This window comes from Bufo gargarizans, unplaced genomic scaffold (genome assembly GCF_014858855.1).
Source record: "Bufo gargarizans isolate SCDJY-AF-19 unplaced genomic scaffold, ASM1485885v1 original_scaffold_883_pilon, whole genome shotgun sequence".
NCBI lineage: Eukaryota > Metazoa > Chordata > Amphibia > Anura > Bufonidae > Bufo > Bufo gargarizans.
Genome location: NW_025334742.1, coordinates 72,320 through 99,354, shown reverse-complemented (window position 1 = coordinate 99,354; position 27,035 = coordinate 72,320). Strand labels below are relative to the sequence as shown.

General features: G+C 43.1%; 1 protein-coding gene across 2 annotated transcripts in view; it reads left to right on the top strand.

The window, feature by feature from the left end:
- The window catches only part of ATP8B1 (ATPase phospholipid transporting 8B1), a 120,190-nt gene extending 100,887 nt beyond the window's left edge, over positions 1 to 19,303 (top strand). For both annotated transcript variants that reach the window (XM_044275106.1, XM_044275105.1), the window contains exons 23-28: positions 831 to 1,054; positions 10,363 to 10,446; positions 11,100 to 11,345; positions 14,555 to 14,693; positions 15,335 to 15,465; positions 16,902 to 19,303. In XM_044275106.1, the coding sequence (XP_044131041.1) occupies positions 831 to 1,054; positions 10,363 to 10,446; positions 11,100 to 11,345; positions 14,555 to 14,693; positions 15,335 to 15,465; positions 16,902 to 17,132 (1,055 nt within the window). In that variant the 3' untranslated portion in view covers positions 17,133 to 19,303. The remainder of the gene's footprint in view (positions 1 to 830; positions 1,055 to 10,362; positions 10,447 to 11,099; positions 11,346 to 14,554; positions 14,694 to 15,334; positions 15,466 to 16,901) is intronic.
- The last annotated feature ends 7,732 nt before the right edge of the window (positions 19,304 to 27,035 follow it).

Sequence of the window (27,035 nt, the reverse complement as noted above, 5' to 3'; positions counted from 1 at the left end):
ATGCTGCTACCCTTACCCCAAAGCCCCGCTTTGTGCCCTACACCACTAGTGCCTCCATACAGTAATAATTTTCAATTGTGCCTCCACAAAGTGATTGTTTCCACCATTGTACCCCTACATAGTAAAAATTCTCCCTTTGTGGCCCACGCTGACGCTACACTCTGTGCCCTTCAGGCAGTAATAATCCTCTTTTGTGCCCCCACAGGGTATTTGGCCCTCTTTTAGCCCCCAGAGAAAAAAAAAACCCTTTTATTTTGCTCTACCAGCTTACTAATACCCACCTACTAGATTTTATAGTGGGCAGGGAGCCGATGGACATAGATACACTTGAATGTGGCAGTCACCCAGGAACTCAAGGAACCAGCAAAAAAAAACTGGATTTAGGCTTCAAGTGCACAGTGCTAGAAAGGCCCTTGGAAGGAGGGATCTCCTAGCAATGAGAGGTCTGTATCAGAAAAACAGACCTGCCAAATTCCCAATTATTATTGAGCTCAGTGTACAGTATGTGCTGTATGCAGTAAGCTCCCCCTAGTGGTGGCTGCAGGCAACAGAATTTTAGCCCTTTTTTTGGATTTGCATTGGCTCAATGACTGTAGGCACCAGTAGACTATGACCACCATTTGTTGTCATTGATGGGGGAGGTCACGCTAGATCTTTTTGAATCATTTTCTATTGTCATAACAGGCAGCCACTGAACATTCAACCAGCTTTGGCTTGAGCTTGCAATGGTTCCTTGAGAAGCTAGTCAGGCTACAGTATGTAGGTGGACTGTGTACTGACCTGTACATAGTAAGCCATTACAACCCATATCTGCTGTTTGTGTCTCACAGCTGCCCATATAGGAGTTGGTATCAGCGGACAGGAGGGTATGCAGGCCGTGATGTCCAGTGACTACTCCTTCGCTCAGTTCAGATACCTCCAGAGACTCATTTTGGTCCATGGCCGCTGGTCATACATCCGCATGTGCAAGTTCCTAAGCTTTTTCTTCTACAAGAATTTTGCGTTTACATTGGTTCATTTCTGGTACTCCTTCTTCAATGGATTTTCTGCTCAAGTAAGTTATTGTTTTCTCTAATGTTCTATATTCTAGTTATGTTAAAGGGGTTGTGCAGAGTTAGATAAATATGGTGCTGGTTTGTGTCTGGTATTACAGCTCAATTCCATTGAAATTAATTTGGCTGAGCTGCAATACCACACGCAACCTGTGGAAAGGAGTTGCGCTGTTTTTGAGATAGAGCAGCAATTGTTTTCATAGTCCTCTAAAATCTCCTTTAAGGACTGGCAGAGTCTAAAAGGGACTGCACCAGTACTGTAAAGAGATCTGACAACCAATGTACATGTTTACATTGTACATGTAATGTGTCTAGTCCTCTTATCACTCTTGGTAGTATGGATGGGGAAATTGAGAATGTACTTTTGTCTTTTACCGGTAGTTACCGATTTCTCCTGCCTGCCAAGGTGGCGCTAGATTCCAAAACTCTGGAAATGGAAGTATTTATTGACAGTGGGGCAGGGGTTAATTTAGTGGATGGCCACTTTGTCCGTATGCATGGTTTGACAACAAGGGCATTAGACAAAAATATTTCTGTGATTCCGCCCCTCTCTCTCAAAAGTGTCTGTCTCAAATGGTGCATGACATTCACCTAAAGGTGGGAGATTCTCATATTGAATCCATTTGATGTTATGTGCTGGAGGGTTTGCCTGCTCCTCTGGTGTTAGGGTTTTGTTTGGTTAACCATGGTAAACCTACTATCGATTGGCAAGTGAGACTGATTCTCAATTGGAGTGATTTCTGCCTTGACAACTGTCTCAGCACATTGCTTTCTGTTGTAACTAATAAAATGTTACCTCCTTTCCTTTCGCATTTTTCTAATGTATTCTCTAAGGATGAAGACCATGAGTTGCCTCCTCATCGGGAGTATGATTGCCCCGTCAACCTTAATCCCGGAGCTAGATTGCCAAAGTCTTGGTTGTATAATCTTTCTGAACCAAAAAGAGTAGCCATACGAGAGTATATCACCGAGAGTTTGGCTAAAGGTCATATTAGACCATCCAAATTGCCAATGTCGTGATCCCTATCCCCTTCCTTTGATCCTCAGATTGTCGGCGCCAAGGTGTTCTCTAAGTTGGACTTGAGGGGGGCATATAATCTGATAAGAGTCAAGGAAGGGGACGAATGGAAAACGGTCTTTAATACTCCTTAGGGTCATTTTAAGAATCTGGTCATGCCTTTTGGTTTGTCCTCCTGCGGTTTTTCAACACTTCATCAATGACATCTTTCATCATCTGGTGGGCAGGTTTGTGGTGGTTTATCAGGATGATATTTTAATTTATTCCCCTGATATGGAGACGCATGAGGATCACGTGAGACAGGTCTTACAGATCCTAAGAGAGAATAAATTGTATGCTAAAATGGAGAAGCATGTATTTGCAGTCCCTGAAGTGCAATTCCTGGGGTACCTAATCTCCTCTTCGGGTTTTCGTATGGATCCGGAAAAAGTCTGTGCTGTGTTAGACTGGGATCGACCCGAAGATCTGAAGGCACTTTATGCGATTTTTGTGGTTCACCAACTACCACCGTAAATTTATCTTGAATTACTCAACTGTTATGAAACCATTAACTGATATGACTAAGAAAGGCGCGGATTTCTCAGTCTGGTCTGAAGAAGCATTGCATGATTTTTCAGCAATAAAGGAATGTTTTGCTTCTGCTCCTATTCTGGTGCAACCGGATGTGTCGCAACCTTTTTGTGGAAGTTGACGCATCAGCGGTAGGGGAGGGAGCATTCTTGTCGCAGGGTCCTTCTCCTAGCAAATGGCGCCCTTGTGCTTTTTTCTCTAAAAAAAAACTCTCTCTTCTGCCGAAATAAATTATGATGTAGGTAATAGAGTTGTTGGCCATTAAATTGGCTTTTGAAGAGTAGCGTCACTGGTTGGAAGGAGCGATTCATCCCATTATGGTAATTACTGATCACAAAAATCTGGCCTACCTGCATTTGGCTAAACGTCTGAACCCAACGCAGGCCAGATGGTCGTTGTTTTTTACTAGATTTAATTTCATTGTCACTTATTGTCCTGGGATTAAAAACGCCAAGACGGATGCCTTGTCGTGTAGCTTTCCTGGGAGGGGGTGATTTGGAGGATCCTGCTCCAATATAGGCTGATGGGGTGGTTGTATCTGCCCCTTATCTTGAACTTAAGGCAGAGGTGTTGGGGCCCAGGGAGAGACTATCCTCCAGGGAAGTTGTTTGTCCTTTCGGAACTACGACACAAGGTGTTTAAGGAACATCACAATACTGTTCTTACGGGACACCCTGGGAACAGATCCACTGTGGATCTCATTTCTCAAAGATTCTGGTGGCCAGGGTTACGTAACTGTGTTGAGGGCTATGTGGCGAGGGTAGGATGCCCGCAGGCTGCCAGCTTCCTCACTGCGCCTGCGCAGATTACCGAACGATGCGATATTTCCCCAGGGCACAGGGCAGGCAGAAGGATGCCAATCAACACTTGGAAGACGTGACTTGAGGTGGGAGACGGAAGGCTAATTTACATATTATAAAAGTAAGAATTCCACAGTAACGGGGGGAAAGATAATCATTAGAATAGCAGAGTTAGGTGCAGCCGACATTAGCACATCGCTAATGTCAGCCAGTTTAATACTGCAAATTCTAGTGACAGAAACCCTTTAAGTTGAAGGTACCCTCTTGGAAGTTGGGGCCAAGGTTTATTGGGCCATACAGGATCTCTGCCATTATTAATCCGCTTTTCGTCTTGAGCTTCCACAAGCTTTGAAGATTCATAATGTGTTTTCAAAAGTCATTGCTGAAAAGATATGTTGAACCTGCTGAACTGTCCTCCCTTCCACCACCTCCTGTCATGGTGGATGGTAATCTTGAGTTTCAGATTGCCAGGATAGTGAACTCACGTATTCTTCGTGGATCTCTTCAGTACCTCGTGTACTGGAAGGGTTATGGTCCAGAGGAAAGAATGTGGGGTCCTGCGACCAACGTGAATGCCAACCTCCTTGTGAGGGCCTTTCACAGGGCGCATCCTGATAAAGTCGGTCCTGGTTGTCCAGAGGCCACCCATAGAGGGGATGGGAGGTACTGTCACGGTCCCTCCTGTGAGAGAGGTGAGCAGATCGGATAGACTTGTTGCACGTGAGGCTGACAGGTCTCTCTGTTTTTCTCTATGTATGTTGTTGTTTGGCAGGATCTCGCCTCTCATCGTGCCGCTCATTATCAGTGATGAGACTCAATTTAGATCCGCCTCACACTGCTGACCATGCGGTTGATAGTTTCTGCTTGGAGTTGCTAGTGCTGATTTGTCTTGGATCTCCTGCTTATTCATACATCTCTAAGCTAAGTACTTGTTGCCTTCACTGTTTATTATCTGGTGTGTGTTTCTAGGCCTCAGGGAGACGCAGGTTCCTTCATTCTGGAAGGAACCAGCTGTCTCATCCCCTGCTACCCATCCTAGGGCTCGCCAGTTTTAGCAGGGCTTTAGGTATCCGGTGTATGCATATTTCCACCATCAGGATCTGCTCATACTGGCAGGAGTTAGGCCTCTTTCACACGGGCGTTGCGGGAAAAGGTGTGGGTGCGTTGCGGGAATATGCGAGATTTTTCAGCGCGAGTGCAAAACATTGTAATGCGTTTTGCACTCGCGTGAGAAAAACCGGCATGTTTGGTACCCAAACCCGAACTTCTTCACAGAAGTTCGGGCTTGGGATCTGTGTTCTGTAGATTGTATTATTTTCCCTTATAACATGGTTATAAGGGAAAATAATAGCATTCTGAATACAGAATGCATAGTACAATAGCGCTGGAGGGGTTAAATTTTTTTATAATAATAATTAAACTCGCCTTAATCCACTTGCTGGCGCAGCCCGTTTCTCTTCTGTCTTCTTTTTTGCTGTGTGCAGGAAAAGGACCTGTGGTGACGTCACTCCGGTCATCACATAATCCATCACCATGGTAAAAGATCATGTGACGGACCATGTGATGACCGGAGTGATGTCACCACAGGTCCTTTTCCTGCACACAGCAAAAAAGAAGACAAAAGAGAAGCTGGGCTGCGCAAGCAAGTGGACTAAGGTGAGTTAAATTATTTTTAATTTTTTTTAACCCCTCCAGCCCTATTGTACTAAGCATTTTGTATTCAGATTGCTATTATTTTCCCTTATAACCATGTTATAAGGGAAAATTAATAATGATCAGGTCTCCATCCCGATCGTCTCCTAGCAACCGTGTGTGAAAATCGTACCGCATCCGCACTTGCTTGCGGATGCTTGCGATTTTCATGCAACCCCATTCATTTCTATGGGGCCTGCGTTACGTGAAAAACGCACAAAGAGGAGCATGCTGAGATTTTCACGCAACGCACAAGTGATGCGTGAAAATTACCGCTCATGTGAACAGCCCCATAGAAATGAATGGGTCAGGATTCAGTGCGGGTGCAATGTGTTCACCTCACGCATCGCATCCGCGCGGAATACTCGCCCGTGTGAAAGGGGCCTTAGGGAAAGGCCTAGGGATTACTAGGAGGTTACCATCCCTCTTCCTTAGCTTTTGAGGCCTAGATTGTTGTCTATTCGTTGTGATGTGTGTTTGGTATTTTCGCTTCCCCTTAACCAGTGACACCTTAGTCTTCACATACACACAGTTTTACCCAAGGTTTCCATAACAACCCAGCCATTTTTCTTCACTGCTTTAGGCTAGGGCTACACAACATTGCCTTAACAGTGACATCAATGTCGCGCAACAATTTTTATAATTATAGTCTATGGTGTCGCACTACGACATGTGACATGATGCAACTGCGACGCGACAATCACAGAAAAATCCATCTTGGATGGATTTTTTGCAACTGTCGTGTCGCAGTCGCAGCATGTCACATGTCGTAGTGCGACACCATAGACTATCATTGTAAAAATTGTTGAGACAAAATGTTGCGCAGCACATGTCGTCGTGTAGCCCTCATATTAAAGGGACGGGCACTGTGGTGAGACCTTCTGCTAGTTATATTATAATTAATTAAAAATAGGTTGAGAATTCCTATAAAGGTTGGGCTGTGCTCCAAATCCCCTTTACTTATCCACAGTGCGACATGACATTCTGTATTCCTGCAGCTGCCACTAGAGGGGGCTGACTACATGGGGATTTTTACAGCTCTAATAGAATGCAATAATAATTTCATATCATAGGCAGTGAGCTCTGTCAGTATGCCCCTGCTGGGATTTGTGGGTCCCCATTATTGCTCTGCAATTCCATCAGCAGAATGCAGACAAGAGTTTATGGCATACTATAGGACATTATCACAAGCTATAACCTGGAACACATCCATAGGGACTGCAGAAGTAGCAATTGCACCCTAGCCCAAGGGAGGTCCAAGGGGTCCTCTACCAGATAAGACAAAAATATTAGATATGTCACATGGTAAGTGGGACCCTGTTAATTATCTTACATCATCAATTGATGCTTCTGGTAGCCACAGTGCAGATACTGGGGCACGGCTGATCAGGACAGCATGGGCCTTACTGAGAATGTATACCTAGATTTGTCCAACATATGACAGTGCAAGACCACACCAAAATATCAGTTAAAAAAAAAAAATTATATATGTTTTTTTTTTTTTTTTTTTTTTTTTTTTACAAGTAAAAAAAAAAAAGTTTAAACCAATTGGAAGTATTATAAAAATTAAAAAAATACAATAAACAGCTATTAACATATAACATTAGCTATGCATTATTTAAAAAAAATCCTAAATATTTGGTATGCTCAAATCGTATAACAACAATAATAATAATAATAATAAATGTTTTAGGTCAGACAATAAAAAAAATCTTTGTGGAAATAATCATTTTTTGCACTTTAACCCAAGACTGTATTTCATGGTTTGGTGTGCTCAAATGTAAGAGTACAACTACATAAGTATCTACATTAAAAAAAAAACAAAAAAAAAAAAAACACAACAATCTGAATATATATTTAAATAAATATAACATTATATATAAATAAATACCATCCGAATGCAGAATGCAAAAATACAAAAATATTCAGGATTTGAAGAATTATGGGGTCATTTATCAAACTAGTGTAAAGTAGAACTGGCTTAGTTGCCCCTAGCAACCAATCAGATTCCACCTTTTCCTTTTTAACAGCGCCTTTGCAAAATGAAAGGTGGAATCTGATTAGTTGCTATGGGCAACTAAGCCAGAAAGATTATACAGCAAGACTTTGGCTATCTAGCTTCGGGAATAAGGTTGACGGGGCAATCGTACTCCAGATGAGGAGGCAACTCCTGGTCTCCAACCTTAGAGAATACATCAGAAAAATCCGAAAGGAAAGGAGGTAACATTTTAGTAGTTACAACAGAAAGCGACGTGCTGAGACAGTTGTCAAGGTAGAAATCACTCCAATTGAGAATCGGTCTCGCTTGCCAATCGATAGTAGGGTTATGTTTGGTTAACCATGGTAAACCTAACACGAGAGAAGCAGGAAAACCCTCCAGCACAAAACATGAAATGGATTCAATATGCGAATCTCCCACCTTTTAGGAAAATGTCCTGCACCATTTGCGACAGACACTTTTGAGAGGGAGGGGACGAATCAATTGCAAACACAGAAATATTTTTGTCTAATATGCATACGATCAACCAGTGCAGAAACAGTATCCATAGCTGCACTGATAAAACAAAGGGTAACCGTTTGGGGCGGTTTATAATGTCACAGGTTAAGGGGAAGGGAAAACGCCAAATACACACAACAAAGACTAGACAACAATCTACCATAGGCCTCAAAAGCTAAGGAAGAGGGATGGTGACCTCCTAGTAAGCCCTAGGCCTTTCCCTAACTCCTACCAGTATGAGCAGGTCCTGATGGTGGAAATACTCATACACCGGATACCTAAAGCCCTGCTAAAACTGACGAGCCCTAGCAGGGGATGAGACAGTTGTTTGCTTCCAGAATGAAAGAACCTGCGCCTCCCTGAGGCCTAGAAACAACACACACCAGATAATAAGAAACAGCGAAGGCAACAAGTGCTTAGCTTAGAGATGTATGAAGAAGCAGGAGATCCAAGACAAACCAGCACTAGCAACTCCTAGCAGAAACTATCAACCGCATGGTCAGCAGTGTGAGGCGGGCAGCAAGGAGGTTTGTCAGCAATTTGTGCAATATTTGAATCGCACCAACCATATGAATATGAAGTTTATACTTAACATCGGCGGTGACTCGTTGGACTTCTTGGACATGCGAGTCACCGCCGATGATGGCACCCTGTGTACTACTGGTTTTCGCAAGCCAACTGCTACCAACTCGCTGCTCCACCAGACCAGTTTCTATCATTCTGCGCTGAAGGATGCTGTCCCCTTCGGGCAGTTCATCCGGCTCCGCAGAATTAATGGCACTGACAGGGGCTACTTTCATCAAGCCCATCAGCTTAAGGAGCGACTCTTAGAGAGGGGTTACCCGCGGAGGGACGGTCTTGCTGTCTTGCATAGTGCCGGCAAATGCACTCGTCACAACCTCTTGGTCGAATGAATTGGGGAACGTGATAGTGATAGGTTTGCCGCCGCTGACATAGTGAAGCAGGCCGTTCTAAACAATTGGGACCTTTCAAGGGCGATTCAAGTTTGGGGGATCTGACATCCAAGAGGCCCTTAATAACCTTTAAGAGGTGTCATACCCTTAAAGACAAACTAGTTCATAGTGTGGTTAAGCAACCTAAACAAATGGATTGGCTACAAAGCAAAAAGCCAGTGGGTAATTATAAATGCGGTACTTGTTCCTTTTGCCCCCGTAATTCACAGAATAAGATTCTGTATTTAGGAGGTGTTAGACATAAGGTGAGGGACTTTATCACATGCTGTACGTCCTTTTGTAGTTTATGCCATAATTTGTGTATGCCAAACGTTTTACATTGGTAAAACCATTAGACCACTTTTTGAGCGGGTATGTGAGCATCTTGGCTCGATTAGAACCGGTTGGGGTTCTCCCCGCCTCGTGGAGCATGTACATGCTGTACACGGCGGTGATGGCGTTTGCAGGCATAGAGGCAGTGGGGACCATCCCTAGGGGTGGTGACCGCCATCGTCTCTTGCTGCAGCGGGAGGCACGGTGGATCATAAAAACAAACGCTAATGGCCCCCGTGGTCTAAATGACAAAAATGACATGGCGGTGTTTCTATAATGACATTTAACATTTACTGGGACGTTTACCCGCCAATCCTGTCTTCCCACTGCTATTTCTATATCCGTGTCCGTTCTCTCTCTTGTCTCAATTAAGGGCTGTTTTTGTGCATATATGTATTGCTGTGCTGCGTTCACACTTATGTCCTTTTCCATGTTTGGTTTTATTATGTCTCTGATTGTATATAGAGCGTCCTGCCGTCACTATGGTGATGGTCGGAGTGACGCCTATTTATAGCACGCTTGTACGTAGAGACGTCATAGCGGTCCGACGAAGCGCTAGTTCAGCGCGAAACGTCCGTCACCGCCGATCTCCAGTGATAGGCATGTTCCGCACCCCAGCCTGCCTAGATGTCTTCATTTAAGTAACAATAAAGCTTTGAAGTTTTACCAGCATTGGTGAGTGCCGCACTTATTCTCTCTCTCATACAACTATCAACCGCATGGTCGGCAGTGTGAGGCGCATCTAAATAGAGCCTCATCACTGATAACGAGCAGCACCTGAGGAGAGATGAGATCCTGCCAAACAACAACATACATAGAGGAAAACGGAGACCTGTCAGATAGCCTCACGTGCAGCAAGTCTATCCGATCTTCTCACCTCTCACAGGAGGGACCGTGACAACATGGGACCGTGTGTATGGCAGTTGGGATATGAAGAGAAAGGCTTGTATTGGCTAATGCAGGTCCTTTTTGGGAATATCTCAGGAACGGTACGTCCTAGAGAGCTGAGACCCCCACAAGATTTCTTTCCAGGTAGCAGGGGATGTGTATACCAAGTTTGGTTGAAATCGATGGTTGCGTTTTTGAGTGATTGCGGAACATACACACACATATATATATACGTCCTTCTTTATGTATATGGATTGCAATAAATGGTTAACTACTTGAATTAATTATATTTATGTTATCCATTTGCTGCAGTCTGAAGAAGGCCATTCGGTCGAAATGTCATGAAATTATAGCCGCTGAATTAATTTAATAAACTACGATTGAATTGCACGGAATAATTTTGTGCTGAAGTCTACTTTTATATGGTTAACCACTAAAGCACCACAGACCTCCAGGGACATTAACCCACAACCATCATGTCTAATATCGATCTATTAACCCCTTCTTCACTTTTGATCACACACATAAAATGTGACTCCATTCGTCTCTGTTCCTACAGACTGTATATGAAGATTGGTTTATCGCACTTTACAACGTCCTGTACAGCAGTCTCCCTGTTCTCCTTGTTGGGCTGTTGGATCAGGTAAGTCACACTGGTTTATACTGGTGCCTGCTAGAACCATAGGATGATCCTAATGGAGTATTACCGTACTGGTATTGGAGAAATGATGGAAGTTATACAGGAAATTTGTTTGTCTGATGCTCTACAGCAGTCTTTTTTTGTTTCTTGATGTCTATCTTTCTTAATGGGGTATGTAGTCCGATAAGACGAGCTTGCAATTACTCGCCCCAGTGACATACATTGTTGGCTCTGCTGCATGTGCATGTTATGTTGGTATTGCAGCAAGGAGTGAGTGCTGGATCTTTCGTGGCCAACCTTATTGATCTTAGTTTTCTTACCCAAGCCATATTATCACAGTAGATCTCAGTAGATAGTCTTCACTCACCCCCCCCCCCCCCCCCAACATAAGCTAGCTCTATACCTCTGTGTATGGTCTTCAAGCTCCCCCCCCCCACACACACACATAAGTTAGCCATAGAAATCTGTCTTGACTATCAGACCGTCCCCGGCACGTGTCAATGAGGGAAACACAGATTGGACAGGACTGATTCTCAACTCATCTGGATGTGTAGTTTATCACCGAGATAAGTGGTGCCATAGGTGTCTGGCAACCCCTTATCTTCCAACGCTAGACATGTGGTATTCTGGTTTTAAAGCTTCACGTCTTATTCCAGGATGTCAGTGACAAGCTGAGTCTGCGCTTCCCACGTCTGTATATCCCTGGCCAAAAGGATCTGCTGTTCAACTACAAGAAGTTCTTCCTTAGCCTCTTCCATGGTGTCGTGACCTCCCTGATCATCTTCTTCATCCCCTATGGAGCCTTTTTGTTAACCATGGGGCAGGATGGTGAGGCTCCCTCAGATTACCAGTCGTTTGCTGTCACGACGGCCACTGCTCTCATCATCGCTGTCAATTTTCAGGTATGTCAAGTCAGTGTGAAGGTGTACGATGGCTCTCTTGGTTATAAATGGTTAAATGATATATATTGACTGCACTTCTTATACTGAGCTTTGTGTATAGTATAGCATAATGCTGCCACCTAGTGGCTGATTGTGTTATTGTTGGTTACTATGCTGTTAGGTGCACAGGACCTTTTGGTCACATGTTCCAGTTATGCAGGTCCTCAAGCTGAAAAGTACAAATGTCCTGTTCTCAAAGTTACTGTGGTTTTCAAGTGTTTAGTATCTATCCATGTCTTGTCAAATATCGTGCTTGGGAAGATCAGCCCCTGATGCTATGGTTGATGAGGAACCACACAAGTGGTTGGTTTACAGCTAACATGAGGACACAAAGCCATGCATGCATCACATTACTCACATGGAACTGTGGCAAGGAGTTATTAATGGGGGCTGCCCATGGGTGGACTGGGAACTTAAAGGGAACCTGTCACCGGGATTTTTTGTATAGAGCTGAGTACATGGGTTGCTAGATGGCAACCCATGTACTCAGTGCCTATTGACACCACTAGGGGGCGATTGATCATAGATGCCATAAACTGCTGTGTACAGACTGCCCCCTAACAGCAGCTGAGATTTTTTTTTTTTTTTTATACAAGTACTGTTTGTGTGCGGTGCTACAGAGAAACTGTGCTGTGGACTAAAGAAATTGGATGCTGTAACTTAGGCAGGTCTATTGAGAAAGTGCAGGGGATAAGTGGTGGAGAGGTAGCGGTCATGTCAGGGCCTTGGTATCTGAGGCGGTGGCCAAAGGTCATCTGTATTAGAAATGGCAGATGGGGGCACCATTAAAGATTTGCAGGAGTTAAAAAGCTATAAGCACCTTCTGTGGCAAAATGCAGTCATGATTGTGTTTTGCTCATTTTAGGCTAAAAATTATTTTTTCAACTGGTCTTTTATTAAAAATGTTTAGCAGTTTTTGTTCTACAGGTTTCAATTTTAGCCTAGCTACCGAATACCTTAGTACTGTCATGTTGCTCTTCGGAGATCTATGTATAGCCCTTACCTCTGAACTCCTGACAGCTCATAAACACTCATTCAAACCATATTCTTATCAGTTAGATAAGAATTTAGGCTACTTTTACACTTGCGTTTTTCTTTTCCGGCACTGAGTTCCGTCACAGGGGCTCTATACCAGAAAAGAACTGATCAGTTTTATCCCCATGCATTCTGAATGGAGAGTAATCCGTTCAGTTTGCATCAGGATGTCTTCAGTTCAGTCGTTTTGACTGATCAGGCAAAAGAGAAAACCGCAGCATGCGAAAAAAACTGAAGACTTGCCTGAACGCCGGATTCGGCATTTTTTCCCATAGGAATGTATTAGCGCCGGATCCGGCATTCAGAATACCGGAATGCCGGATCCGTCGTTCCGGCATGCGCATGCGCAGATCGGTAAAAATTTGAAAAAATGTACAAGACGGATCCGTCGGTCCGCATGACAAGCGGAGAGACGGATCCGTCCTTGCAATGCATTGTGAGACGGATCCGCATCCGGCAGATCGGCGGATTCGGCGGGCAGTTCCGACGACGGAACTGCCCGCCGGATCACACTGCCACAAGTGTGAAAGTACCCTTAGCTATAACGAGTGTTTATGACCAGTTACTCTGCAGCTAAGCTGAAATTGAACCCAGTATGATAAAAACTGCTGAAAATTTTTATTAAAGACCAATTGGAAAAAATTATTTTTAGCCCACCATGAGTAAAATGCAATCATAAACTGCCCCAGAAGGTGTTCATAGCCTTTAATATTAGGGTACTTTCACACTAGCGTTTTTCTTTTCCGGCATAGAGTTCCGTCATAGGGGCTCTATACCGGAAAAGAACTGATCAGTTTTATCCCCCATGCATTCTGAATGGAGACTAAGGCCTCTTTCACACTTGCGTTGTCCGGATCCGGCGTGTACTCCACTTGCCGGAATTACACGCCGGATCCGGAAAAACGCAAGTGTACTGAAAGCATTTGAAGACGGATCCGTCTTAAAAATGCTTTCAGTGTTACTATGGCAGCCAGGACGCTATTAAAGTCCTGGTTGCCATAGTAGGAGCGGGGGAGCGGTATACTTACCGTCCGTGCGGCTCCCGGGGCGCTCCAGAATGACGTCAGAGCGCCCCATGCGCATGGATGACGTGCCATGCGATCACGTGATCCATGCGCCCCGGGAGCCGCACGGACGGTAAGTATACTGCTCCCCCGCTCCCCACTACACTTTACCATGGCTGCCAGGACTTTAGCGTCCCGGCAGCCATGGTAACCATTGAGAAAAAGCTAAACGTCGGATCCGGCAATGCGCCGAAACGACGTTTAGCTTAAGGCCGGATCCGGATCAATGCCTTTGAATGGGCATTAATTCCGGATCCGGCCTTGCCGCAAGTGTTCAGGATTTTTGGCCGGAGCAAAAAGCGCAGCATGCTGCGGTATTTTCTCCGGCCAAAAAACGTTCCGTTCCGGAACTGAAGACATCCTGATGCATCCTGAACGGATTTCTCTCCATTCAGAATGCATGGGGATAAAACTGATCAGGATTCTTCCGGCATAGAGCCCCGACGACGGAACTCTATGCCGGAAGAAAAGAACGCAGGTGTGAAAGAGCCCTAATCCGTTCAGGATGTCTTCCGTTCAGTAATTTTGACTGATCAGGCAAAAGAGAAAACCGTAGCATGCTACGGTTTTATCTCCGGCGGAAAAAAACTGAAGACTTGCCTGAATGGCGGCATTTTTTCCCATAGGAGTGTATTCGTGCCGGATCTGGCATTCAGAATACCGGAATGCCGGATCCGTCCTTCCGGTCTGCGCATGCGCAGACTGAAAAAAAGGTGAAAAAAATAAATGCCGGATCCGTTTTGCTGAGTGACACCGGAAAGACGGAGCCGGCATTTCAATGCATTTTTTCGACTGATCAGGCGTTTTTAAGACTGATGAGGATCCTGATCAGTCTTACTAATGCCATCAGTTGGCATACTTTTTGCCTGATCCGGCAGGCCTTTCCGGAGACTTAACTGCTTGCCGGATCTCTCTGCCGCAAGTGTGACAGTACCCTTACATATTACTGTTTTGAGCACTACAGGAAGAGCTGTGCAAGGAAATGCTAGTCTCCTAAATCACTGGAGACTATCTCGGCAAATGGGGCTGTTTGTGTAACAATGTGTTACGAAGTAATGTTCTGTATTACAGATTGGTCTGGACACCTCCTACTGGACCTTTGTGAACGCCTTCTCCGTGTTTGGAAGCATCGCCATCTACTTTGGAATAATGTTCGATTTGCACAGTGCCGGAATCCATGTTCTCTTCCCAACCAAATTTATATTCACAGGTGAAGCCTCATATTGTGCAATATATGTTCCTATGTGCAATATGGAGATCCTAGCATGTCTAGGGTTCTGTGCTCACGTACAGTAGGAAAGTAGCTCAGAAATAGGTTCACCTGGCGGTCCTACCGCCTGGGTTTTTGTGAAGGGTGTAATTGTCCACATTATTTCCATAGTGCCTCCTGTTTCTGACTTGACAGATTCCATAATTCTGACTGCCTGCAGCCACCACTAGGGGGAGCTCACTACATATGAATTTATACATCTGTAGCTATGATTGTGTCATGGCAAGCAGGGAAAATAGTACCATTCTCTGCGCCATAGCCCTGCCTCTATGGTTGGTACATCACTGTATCTAAACCAGGCATCCTCAAACTGCGGCCCTCCAGCTGTTGTAAGACTACAACTCCCACAATGCCCTGCTGTAGGCTGATACCTGTAGGCTATTCGGGCATGCTGGGAGTTGTAGTTTTGCAACAGCTGGAGGGACGCAGTTTGAGGATGCCTGATCTAAACGATGTCCCGGTTTAACCCAGATGACATTTTATTAATTTATTGACCTACATTCTGGTTTCTCTTGAAGCTCTGTCAGAGAGTACTGTGTTATTTTACGGTCTGTTCATTGACTCTTGTTCTTGCATTACAGGAGCGGCACCGAATGCTCTCAGGCAGCCATATCTGTGGCTAACCATCATCCTCACTGTGGCAGTATGCCTGCTTCCGGTTGTTGCATTAAAGTTCTTGAGCAAGATCCTGAGGCCATCAGAAAGTGATAAAGTAAGTAGTGTGCCTTTTCCTAAGAGCCCTTGGGATGGGATATATTATATTCTGCTAGGATTGTAATGTGAGTGATGAAACAGCAGGGTTGGAGTGTTTTGATTTTGCTGGAGGCAGTGACTTATATTCATATTTTTAAATTCGTTCACTCTTCGTTTACTGGTATAAGCTGAATTGCGTTATGGATTCGGTTACCACAGACCATAACGCAATTCTATGACGGAATGCATATCGGAATGCCTTTAGAGGAATTCTGTTATTTATTCCGTCATAATAGAAGTCTATGGGCTGCATAACGGATCCGTCCTGTTTCCGTTATGCAGGGGAGTCCTCTCCTGCATAACAGAAACTGGACGGATTCATTTTGCAGCCCATAGACTTCTATTGTGACGGAATGAATAACGTAATGCCTCTAAAGGCATTCCGATATGCATTCCGTCAGAGAATTGCGTTATGGTCTGTGGTAACCGAATCCATAACGCAATTCACCCTTTACCAGTAAACGAAGCGTGAACGAATTTCATAACCTGAAATTTGCTCATCTCTAGCTATGGTAGTAAGGATAGGGTTGCCTGTCACAGGACTGTAGATCATGGGAATGATGACCACTGCAGAAGGGCAATGTACTGATCTTACAGGAGGCACTGATCTGTCTCGATTACATTAGTAAGTACAGGGCTGCGGGGATAGAATACTCAGTGGACATTAAAAAAAATCAGAGAAGAAACAGACCTTGTTCATTTTGTGGGGAGTAGTGACCTGGCCATGATGAGGACAGGAGTGGGGACAGGGCTGTATGTAGTCAAAGGAGTGAAATCAAGAAAGAACTGTAGGAGTGAAATGATATGGATGAGGATAGAATTCTCTGTATCCATTCAGATCATGACTATGTTCACCTTACTGCATACAGTGACCCAGCGCAGACTGGAAATTAAAAATGGCTGTGAAAAACAACTAAAAGTGGCCCCATGTTGTAAGTAGACCCAAACTGGCAGACGGTGGGGCCAGGACATGTAGGCAGGGCCAGCAATACCACGGAGCAGGGATCGGCAATCTTCAGCACTCCAGCTGATCGGTAACTACAACTTCCAGAATGCTTGATTCGCCTCTATAGGAGTTACAAGAACAGTCAAGCAGATGTGCATGCTGGGACTTGTAGTATCACAACAGCAGGCATACTGACCCCTGCCATAGAGGGACAGTATATTGTGCTCTACACTTTGGTATTTGATTCTGCGAGATACCACAGGGCAGCACAATATAACAACCTGTCTACTTGGACTCGAGTTTCATGAAGAAGGGATGGAATAGGAACACATTTGGCCCACCAGTTAATTGGCGTGATGACGGCAGCAGGAGAAGAGTATGTTGAATTTCTTGGAGAAGTGACCTGTTCATTTTTCCCAATTTTTATTATTTTTATTTTTATTTCCTAGATTCAGAAGAATCGTAAAAAAATAAAAACAGAGGAAGCTCAGTGGAGGCCGCGGATCAGCACAATCAGACGCGGCACAGCTGGCAGACGATCGGCATACGCTTTCTCTCACCAACGAGGTTACGCCGACCTTATTGCCACAGGACGCAGTATCCATAAAAAACGGGCTCCTCTGGAAGGCGTATTTGGCGGCAACGCAGCGGAACGTATCCAGTCGGCTGCAACTTTATGATGAATTCTTGACATTGCTTTTTATTGCAGACTCTTGCACATGGAATTTTGTATAAATTTTTATAAAATGTTTCTCTTGCTCAGGACTTTTTTTTTTGTTTTAATACAGACTGAACATGTAACCTGGAGACTTTTCTCTTTGTGAACTCCTCCCTATATAGCAAAACCAATTATTTTTCACTATTCATTTTTCTACTTTAAAGTCGGCATCATTTTAGGAGGTGCCAATCATTGACTTACAGAAATATGCGTTTTCTACTGTAGGGGGTCGTGGAAGGACTGGTGGCCATCAGACGATTTTCCAGTGCACATAGATGGAGCAGTCTAGCTTTAGATCTCTCATCCAGGGGACACTTTTATTACGAGCACAGAAATCTGTGAAATTATTGTTTACGTTTTAACCTTTTATTTAATATTGTTAATAAACTGTAGAAAAAGTGTATTTTTGTCTTTGATTAAAGGTTTACTGCAAGCGGCGTCCAATTTGAATAAAATATATATGACATTAAAGAGGGTGTATGAGATTAAATAAAAGGGTGCGCTTTTTTTTTTTTTTCCCCTGACACAGCGCCACCCTTGTTCATGGCGATGTCCGGTATTGCAGTTCATAAGAATAGCTTTGTTTCTAGAATAAAATTAGATTTTATTTTCCCCTAAATTTGAACAACCCCTTTAAGAGATGGGGGCATGTTTTTGTTCTTATTACAAATGTTTTTGGATATATCAGTCTTACATATTTTCCCCCATGTCATGTTTGTTTTTATCCCAAAACTAGATGATTATGCAGTCTGTTGCCGTCTCTTCTACAGCACATAGAACTTCCCGTGACCACTTCTGTACACTAATTACATGTGTTCAAAGGGTGGTCACCCGCACAGGAACCCACGTGGTCATTAGACCCAGAGACTGCAGGATAAACTAAGAGGGAATGTCTACAAGAATTATGAACGTGCCTTCTGCTCATCCATCCAAGGCTGATTAATGTATGCAATTGCAGTTACAGCAGTGGAGTGGTGCTTTAACCCCTTACAAAGCCATTTTTGGCCTTAAAGGGGTTTTCCGGGATTATGATTTTTAACAGATATGCTTATGTAGTTGAAAAACTCCCTGTCCCACAGCAATCACATTAAGGGCTCATGCACATGGACCCGCAAACCATGAACACAGGCCGCGTGCATTCCGCGTTTTGAAGAATGGAACGGCCAGCCGCCTAATACAACAGTCCTATCCTTGTCCGTAATGTGGACTATAATGGGGCATGTTCTGTTTTTTTGCAGAATGGCCATGAGGAAATACGGGCTTGGTCATTTCCATTTTTTTGTGGCCCTATTGAAATGAACACAGAAAAAAAAATGTTTGTGTGCATGAGCCCTAAAGGTTAGTAGCAGCAGATGTCCAAATCCACTCACCACTACTCAACCATGGGGCGATTTGGTAAAATCAGATCTTCTATGGGAGCTAGGTTTTCTAGAACAGTGCGTTTTTCTGCTTTTAATGTGAATAGGATTGTTTGGACTAATGCTGCTTTCCCACGTGCTGCATTTTTTATTTATGTATAATCCAATCCCTTTGGTTTGTTTCCATCCCGTATGTAGCACTTCCTGTTACTGTATCCAACCAAACCCATGATGCACTTCTCCTTCCTCGGCCACAGCTCCAGCCCCGCCCCTAAAGCCCAGCTAGTTTATAGCTCCTCCCATCCAGCTAGTTACATAGACAATCTCCAATCACTGCCCCATCCATGGACAAAACCTCACTGGAAATAAGGAGGAGCTGCATGGACCACAGCCCAGTATGGAAGATAGGAGCAATAAAGGCAAAATAAATAAAAAAAACTAAATATATATATATTAATATAAAAAATGTATTTTAAAAAGAAAACCCTTTCTGGACCAAGAGATATTATTTTTTTTATTCAATCATCCATAACTTTTTTAAATTGAAGGTTTTACAGCTATTTGAGAACTTTCTTTTTAGGGGGCAGGTCATATTTTTAGGTCATATATGTTAGCATTTAATTTGTTTTTTGTTTGGTTTTTATTATGGAATTTTTCAGGAAAATGTAATCAAGATCATAGCTTTATTTTACAGGTAAGGACAAGTGTGGGAATCCATGATAAGTATATGTTTTACTTTGTTTACTTTGATTAAATAAAATTCTTTGCAGTTTGATATATTATTATTGTTTTTTACTCTTTTACATTGTTTATACTGTTTTTTTTTTTTGTTACCTTTTATTTATTGTAAGTAATGTACTGCCATGTCTCTATAGGACAGTACATTACAACACGTGCATTTACTGGACATCATGACTGGACTACAGTATACTGTGGGTATTTACTACTCCTTGGTTTGTTTCTATTTTGCAGTCAGCCAGGGTGGTCTTGTTGCCTTGGCTGACATGGACAGGACAAAGGCAGGGCCTTCCCTTTGTCAGCACTGTGAGCTACATTGATTGCATTTCAGAAAGGGTTAATCAGGCACAGTGTTTTCAGTCCTAACAGCTGGGATCGAAAGTGTGTTTTGTCGGGCACAGCAGTCCTGCTGCAGGTGATCGTGATGACGCAGCTTCTGTATCCTGTGCCATCACTGGAATGCATGAGAATGACCCTTCCCATGAGATGCATGACAATGCAGAAAGAAGATGATAATGTTAGTTTTGTATTACACTATACTTTCCAACAATCTCATTTTCTGCAGAGCGAGATACATGTGGAATTTATGTAAATGTGAAGTTAAAGGTTGTGGCAGGCGCAGCACTATGAAGTGGCATTAGAAGAATTCTGATATCTCTGACTTTTAGACTAAACCAGGCATGCTCAACCTGCGGCCCTCCAGCTGTTGTAAAACTACAACTCCCACAATGCCCTGCTATAGGCTGATAGTTGTAGGCTGTTTGGTCATGCTGGGAGTTGTAGTTTTGCAACAGCTGGAGGGCCGCAGGTTGAGCATGCCTGGAGACTCTAACCAGACTGACTATTACTCTGTAATTCCTCTAGCGCCGTTCTATGGAAACAGTAGGTTTAAAGAGCACACCAAATGCTTGAAATAACTTCTTTATTAACTTCAACTTTTGTCTTCATATAACACTGCCGCCTCCACAGCAGATAGTCAATGTACATAACATGTGTTGAAAAGATATCACAAGATGGCGGTATGCATAAGATGGTGGTTCAATCTGGTCATTCAACATAAAATGGTGGATATATTTCTCTCTTGAGTATCTGTACTGTCACTTTAACTTATTTAAACACTTTATAATCTCTCTGAGAGGTATATCTGAGGTCAAAATAATATAAATCAGATTCCAAAAAAGTTGGGACACTATACAAATTGTGAATAAAAACTGAATGCAATGATGTGGAGGTGCCAACTTCTAATATTTTATTCAGAATAGAACATAAATCACGGAACAAAAGTTTAAACTGAGAAAATGTACCATTTTAAGGGAAAAATATGTTGAATCAGAATTTCATGGTGTCAACTAATCCCCAAAAAGTTGGGACAAGGCCATTTTCACCACTGTGTGGCATCTCCCCTTCTTCTTACAACACTCAACAGACGTCTGGGGACCGAGGAGACCAGTTTCTCAAGTTTAGAAATAGGAATGCTCTCCCATTCTTGTCTAATACAGGCCTCTAACTGTTCAATCGTCTTGGGCCTTCTTTGTTGCACCTTCCTCTTTATGATGCGCCAAATGTTCTCTATAGGTGAAAGATCTGGACTGCAGACTGGCCATTTCAGTACCCGGAACCTTCTCCTACGCAGCCATGATGTTGTGATTGATGCAGAATGTGGTCTGGCATTATCTTGTTGAAAAATGCAGGGTCTTCCCTGAAAGAGATGACGTCTGGATGGGAGCATATGTTGTTCTAGAACCTGAATATATTTTTCTGCATTGATGGTGCCTTTCCAGACATGCAAGCTGCCCATGCCACACGCACTCCTGCAACCCCATACCATCAGAGATGCAGGCTTCTGAACTGAGCGTTGATAACAACTTGGGTTGTCCTTGTCCTCTTTGGTCCGGATGACATGGCGTCCCAGATTTCCAAAAAGAACTTTGAATCGTGACTTGTCTGACCACAGAACAGTCTTCCATTTTGCCACACTCCATTTTAAATGATCCCTGGCCCAGTGAAAACGCCTGAGCTTGTGGATCTTGCTTAGAAATGGCTTTGCCTTTGCACTGTAGAGTTTCAGCTGGCAACGGCGGATGGCACGGTGGATTGTGTTCACTGACAATGGTTTCTGGAAGTATTCCTGAGCCCATTCTGTGATTTCCTTTACAGTAGCATTCCTGTTTGTGGTGCAGTGTCGTTTAAGGGCCCGGAGATCACGGGCATCCAGTATGGTTTTACGGCCTTGACCCTTATGCACAGAGATTGTTCCAGATTCTCTGAATCTTCGGATGATGTTATGCACAGTTGATGATGATAGATGCAAAGTCTTTGCAATTTTTCGCTGGGTATCACCTTTCTGATATTGCTCCACTATCTTTCTGCGCAACATTGTGGGAATTGGTGATCCTCTACCCATCTTGGCTTCTGAGAGACACTGCCACTCTGAGAAGCTCTTTTTATACCCAATTGTGTTGCCAATTGACCTAATTAGTGTTAATTGGTCTTCCAGCTCTTCGTTATGCTCAAATTAACTTTTTCCAGCCTCTTATTGCTACTTGTCCCAACTTTTTGGGGATTTGTTGACACCGTGAAAATTTGAATCAACGTATTTTTCCTTTAAAATGATACATTTACTCGGATTAAACGTTTGATCTCTCATCTACGTTCTATTACAAATAAAATATTGACATTTGCCATCTCCACATCATTGCATTCAGTTTTTATTCACAATTTGTTTAGTGTCCCAACTTCTTTGGAATCCGGTTTGTAGTTCACTTGCTGAATTTGGTCACAATTTGCAATATGCAGTTAGCAGTAAGTATTTGCAGATTGGTTGAGTATGATCTGGTATGGTTGTATGCAATTTGGATTGCAATATGGAATTTCAATGGTTGCAATTGTTTGTATGGTATTTGTAGTTTGCAACTGGTGGAACACATATACACTCACCTAAAGAATTATTAGGAACACCTGTTCTATTTCTCATTAATGCGATTATCTAGTCAACCAATCACATGGCAGTTGCTTCAATGCATGTAGGGTTGTGGTCCTGGTCAAGACAATCTCCTGAACTCAAAACTGAATGTCAGAATGGGAAAGAAAGGTGATTTAAGCAATTTAAGCCGGTCTGAGTATTTCACAATCTGCTCAGTTACTGGGATTTTCACGCACAACCATTTCTAGGGTTTACAAAGAATGGTGCGAAAAGGGAAAAACATCCAGTATGCGGCAGTCCTGTGGGCGAAAATGCCTTGTTGATGCTAGAGGTCAGAGGAAAATGGGCCGACTGATTCAAGCTGATAGAAGAGCAACGTTGACTGAAATAACCACTCGTTACAACCGAGGTATGCAGCAAAGCATTTGTGAAGCCACAACACGCACAACCTTGAGGCGGATGGGCTACAACAGCAGAAGACCCCACCGGGCATGGAACGACTGAACAGCCATGTGCATGAGCCCTAACTCTGGTGCCAGACCTACAAAGCACCACCCATGTAACTGCAGCACTGGTTCCATTGAAGTGAATGGGAACAGGGTGCTGGGTGTCTGACCTGCCCTGAGGATAGCCATCAATATTAAAATCCTGGAATAGGGTGTTTTATCAGAGACAGATGATTTAAAAATGTGGACCCAGCACTTCTGGCAAAAGGCTGATTTTTCCAGAGGAAGCTGTGACCAGTTTTGATTTTGTACATCAGGATGCATGCGTTTCTGTTAGGATGCAGTCGTGTGAAATCAAAACGGAGAAGAACGGATCCGTTAAATTTGAAATGTCAATGAGTGACGAATATGGTTTTTCAGACTCCTAAAAAACTGATCTGTCATTATTGACTTACATTGTTTTCAGTGCCGGTTTGGTTGGTTTTGTGTTTTTTGTTCGGTCAAAAAAAACAACAAAAAACTGCAGCTTGAAGCAGTTTTGCGTCCAGTCACAAAACTGAATGCTGCCGTAACGGAAGACGTCATGATGCATCCTGAACGGATCTCTTTCCATTCAGAATGCATTAGGACTAAACGGCACAGTTTTCTTCCGGTATTGAGATCCTCTGCCAGATCTCAATACTGGAAAACAACAAAGCGAGTGCGAATGTAGCCTTACTCATCCTGTCTAGAATGCAGCGTAAACGTACATCAGGCATTTACTACTACTCGAGTTGAGAGACGCGAGTTTCGGATGCTTCATTCACTTCAAGTCACTTCCTTCAAAACCACTTTAAAACTTGGAACCAAACTTTGGCTTCTGTTCTGAGGTACTAGTCAGCACCGAAGCAGAGTTTGGTTTCAAGTTTTAAAGTGTTTTTTTCACTCAAATAACTTCAGTAATTGATTTTCAAACAAAGTCACGTGCGAATAACTAACTTCGGCTCTTCGGAGCCCATACATTCTAATACTGTATGGAGACTGATCCCTGTACAGTATTATTCCGAAATTTTGAACGAAGCGACTATGGATGAAGTGTCCATAGCTCGCTTCGCTCGACTCTAACTACTACATAAAAAGACGCTTCTCAGTTGGTTAATCCTGTTGGATTTTATTTTTCTGGCCTGATTATGTTACTATACTAATTATCCTTTCAGATTATTAGACTTCCACGCTGCATTTCAATAGAGTTTCATCATAATCATTTATTGTAATGTAGGCTGTGACCTGCCAAAATAATTCTATCACTTAGGTTTAGCTATATGTGTTTGTTATGAATGCTACATATACTAAAACGATCACTTGATCCGAAACGCGTAGATGCTAGGCTTTTGGAGGTGTATTTTTGTGCTGGCTTTTACTACGCTCAATAAAGGTCTTTTTTTTTTTATGGAAGCTGGATTCCCCCCTCTGTTCTCCAAGCTCATTGCCAGCAAGTGAGCTACAACCTTTGCTTTTTGTTATAACCACTACTCGTACTACCACTATGAACTTTTGGCACATCTATTATCAGCTTTGTGTGCCCAGTTTGTACCTAGTATTGATCGCAAATTTTTATCACGAATATCGGCACTTTGAGAACTCGCGAAGATGTAGAATATAGTGCTATATCTTCGTAATCGCGAATATTCTAGATTTTTTTTCTCTATCAGTAACCTCCCTACTTGCTTGTGGGCCAATTAGAAGGCTGCAATGTCTTTGTTTTAGCTTAGCAACATCCCTAGCAACCAATACGAAAGTTGCCGACCCCTTACTATATAAGAACCTCCCCAGCAGCCATTTTCTGCAGTTTTATTTTTTGCAGTTCTGAGAGAGAGAGAGAGCAGTGTGATTGCTGTGCTCTGCGCTTTCATCTGGATCCTATTCCTTATCCAATTACATTAGTTAGCTCATATACACTCGCCTAAAGAATTATTAGGAACACCTGTTCTATTTCTCATTAATGCGATTATCTAGTCAACCAATCACATGGCAGTTGCTTCAATGCATGTAGGGTTGTGGTCCTGGTCAAGACAATCTCCTGAACTCAAAACTGAATGTCAGAATGGGAAAGAAAGGTGATTTAAGCAATTTTGAGCGTGGCATGGTTGTTGGTGCCAGACGGGCCGGTCTGAGTATTTCACAATCTGCTCAGTTACTGGGATTTTCACGCACAACCATTTCTAGGGTTTACAAAGAATGGTGTGAAAAGGGAAAAACCTCCAGTATGCGGCAGTCCTGTGGGCGAAAATGCCTTGTTGATACTAGAGGTCAGAGGAGAATTGGCCGACTGATTCAAGCTGATAGAAGAGCAACGTTGACTGAAATAACCACTCGTTACAACCGATGTATGCAGCAAAGCATTTGTGAAGCCATAACACGCACAACCTTGAGGCGGATGGGCTACAACAGCAGAAGACCCCACCGGGTACCACTCATCTCCACTACAAATAAGAAAAAGAGGCTACAATTTGCACGAGCTCACCAAAACTGGACTGTTGAAGACTGGAAAAATGTTGCCTGGTCTGATGAGTCTCGATTTCTGTTGAGACAGTCAAATGGTAGAGTCCGAATTTGGCATAAACAGAATGAGAACATGTATCCATCATGCCTTGTTACCACTGTGCAGGCTGGTGGTGGTGGTGTAATGGTTTCTGGGCACACTTTAGGCCCCTTAGTGCCAATTGGCCATCGTTTAAATGCCACGGGCTACCTGAGCATTGTTTCTGACCATGTCCATCCCTTCATGACCACCATGTACCCATCCTCTGATGGCTACTTCCAGCAGGATAATGCACCATGTCACAAAGCTCGAATCATTTCAAATTGGTTTCTTGAACATGACAATGAGTTCACTGTACTAAAATGGCCCCACAGTCACCAGATCTCAACCCAATAGAGCATCTTTGGGATGTGGTGGAACTGGAGCTTCGTGCCCTGGATGTGCATCCCTCAAATCTCCATCAACTTCAAGATGTTATCCTTTCAATATGGGCCAACATTTCGAAATAATGCTATCAGCACCTTGTTGAATCAATGCCACGTAGAATTAAGGCAGTTCTGAAGGCAAAAGGGGGTCCAACACCGTATTAGTATGGTGTTCCTAATAATTCTTTAGGTGAGTGTGTGTGTATATATATATATATATATTACAGATAGTCAGTGTAGGTTAGATAGTGCTATAGTGTAGCTGATAGGTTCCAGTGCAGGGTGTTAGGTAGTGTGATAGGAATTACTGTTTCTCGCTGTCCATACATACATGCTACAGACATAGTGCTGTGATGTCACAACAATACTTAGTGCACCAATCAATAATATCTACTCAGACCTGATAAAATGTGAAGTTGCACGTATGGGTGAAACTCGAAAAATTACAATATCGTGCAAAGTTCATTTATTTCAGTAATGCAACTTAAAGGGTGAAACTACAGTAACATATGAGAGAGACTCATTACATGCAAAGCGAGATATTTCAAGCCTTTATTTGTTATAATTTGGATGATTATGGCTTACAGCTTATGAAAACCCCAAAGTCACAATTTTGAGGTCCCCTTAGCTCAGGGGGTATAGATTAATTAGCCGATTAGAATGTGACACTTTGAGCCTAGAATATTGAACCTTTTCACAAAATTCTAATTTTAATGTGCATTACTGAAATAAATGGACTTTTGCACGATATTAAAATTTTCACCTGTATTGCGCAAAAAATCTGCGCATTATTAGTGCCGATTTCGCAATCTGGAAATTAATGACTGGAGATCACGAATTCTAGAATTTGCGAATATAATGCGAAAATTTTTTAAATATCGCGAAAACTAATATTGCCTATGCCGCTCATCACTATTTTTGTACCATGCTCTTTCATTTGCTCAAAATCTGCCTATCAAGAGATCTGCCTTCGGGTTAATCTCTCTCCATCTACTAATGGTATCCCAGTGAGAAGCGGCTCTTTTGCAGCAAGCTGTCAATGGATATGTTCAGGGGTGGGATTCAAATTTTCAACAACAGGTTCCCTACTCAATGGCGGACATGCGGCGTCCTGACACATGCTTACATATGCAGTACATACACCATATATACGCAACACACATAAATACACTATATATACACTACACACACATACCACCCAACTAAGGAGCTAAACTGTCAGCGGCGCATGAAACAATGGAAGTGAACATCTCCAGCTGCCCTACGGCCGCCAGAGCACCGGATCAGGACTCAGCCGGTAACACGGTTCTCCGAACCAGTTGTAATTTTAATAACCGGATCTGGAGAACTGTAGGGAACTGACTGAATCCCATGCCTGGAAAGTCTTTTCCCTACCATTTAAGGCTGAAGCAGTGACCTCTGGTGGCCACTATGAAAAATACAATGTTCCAGGA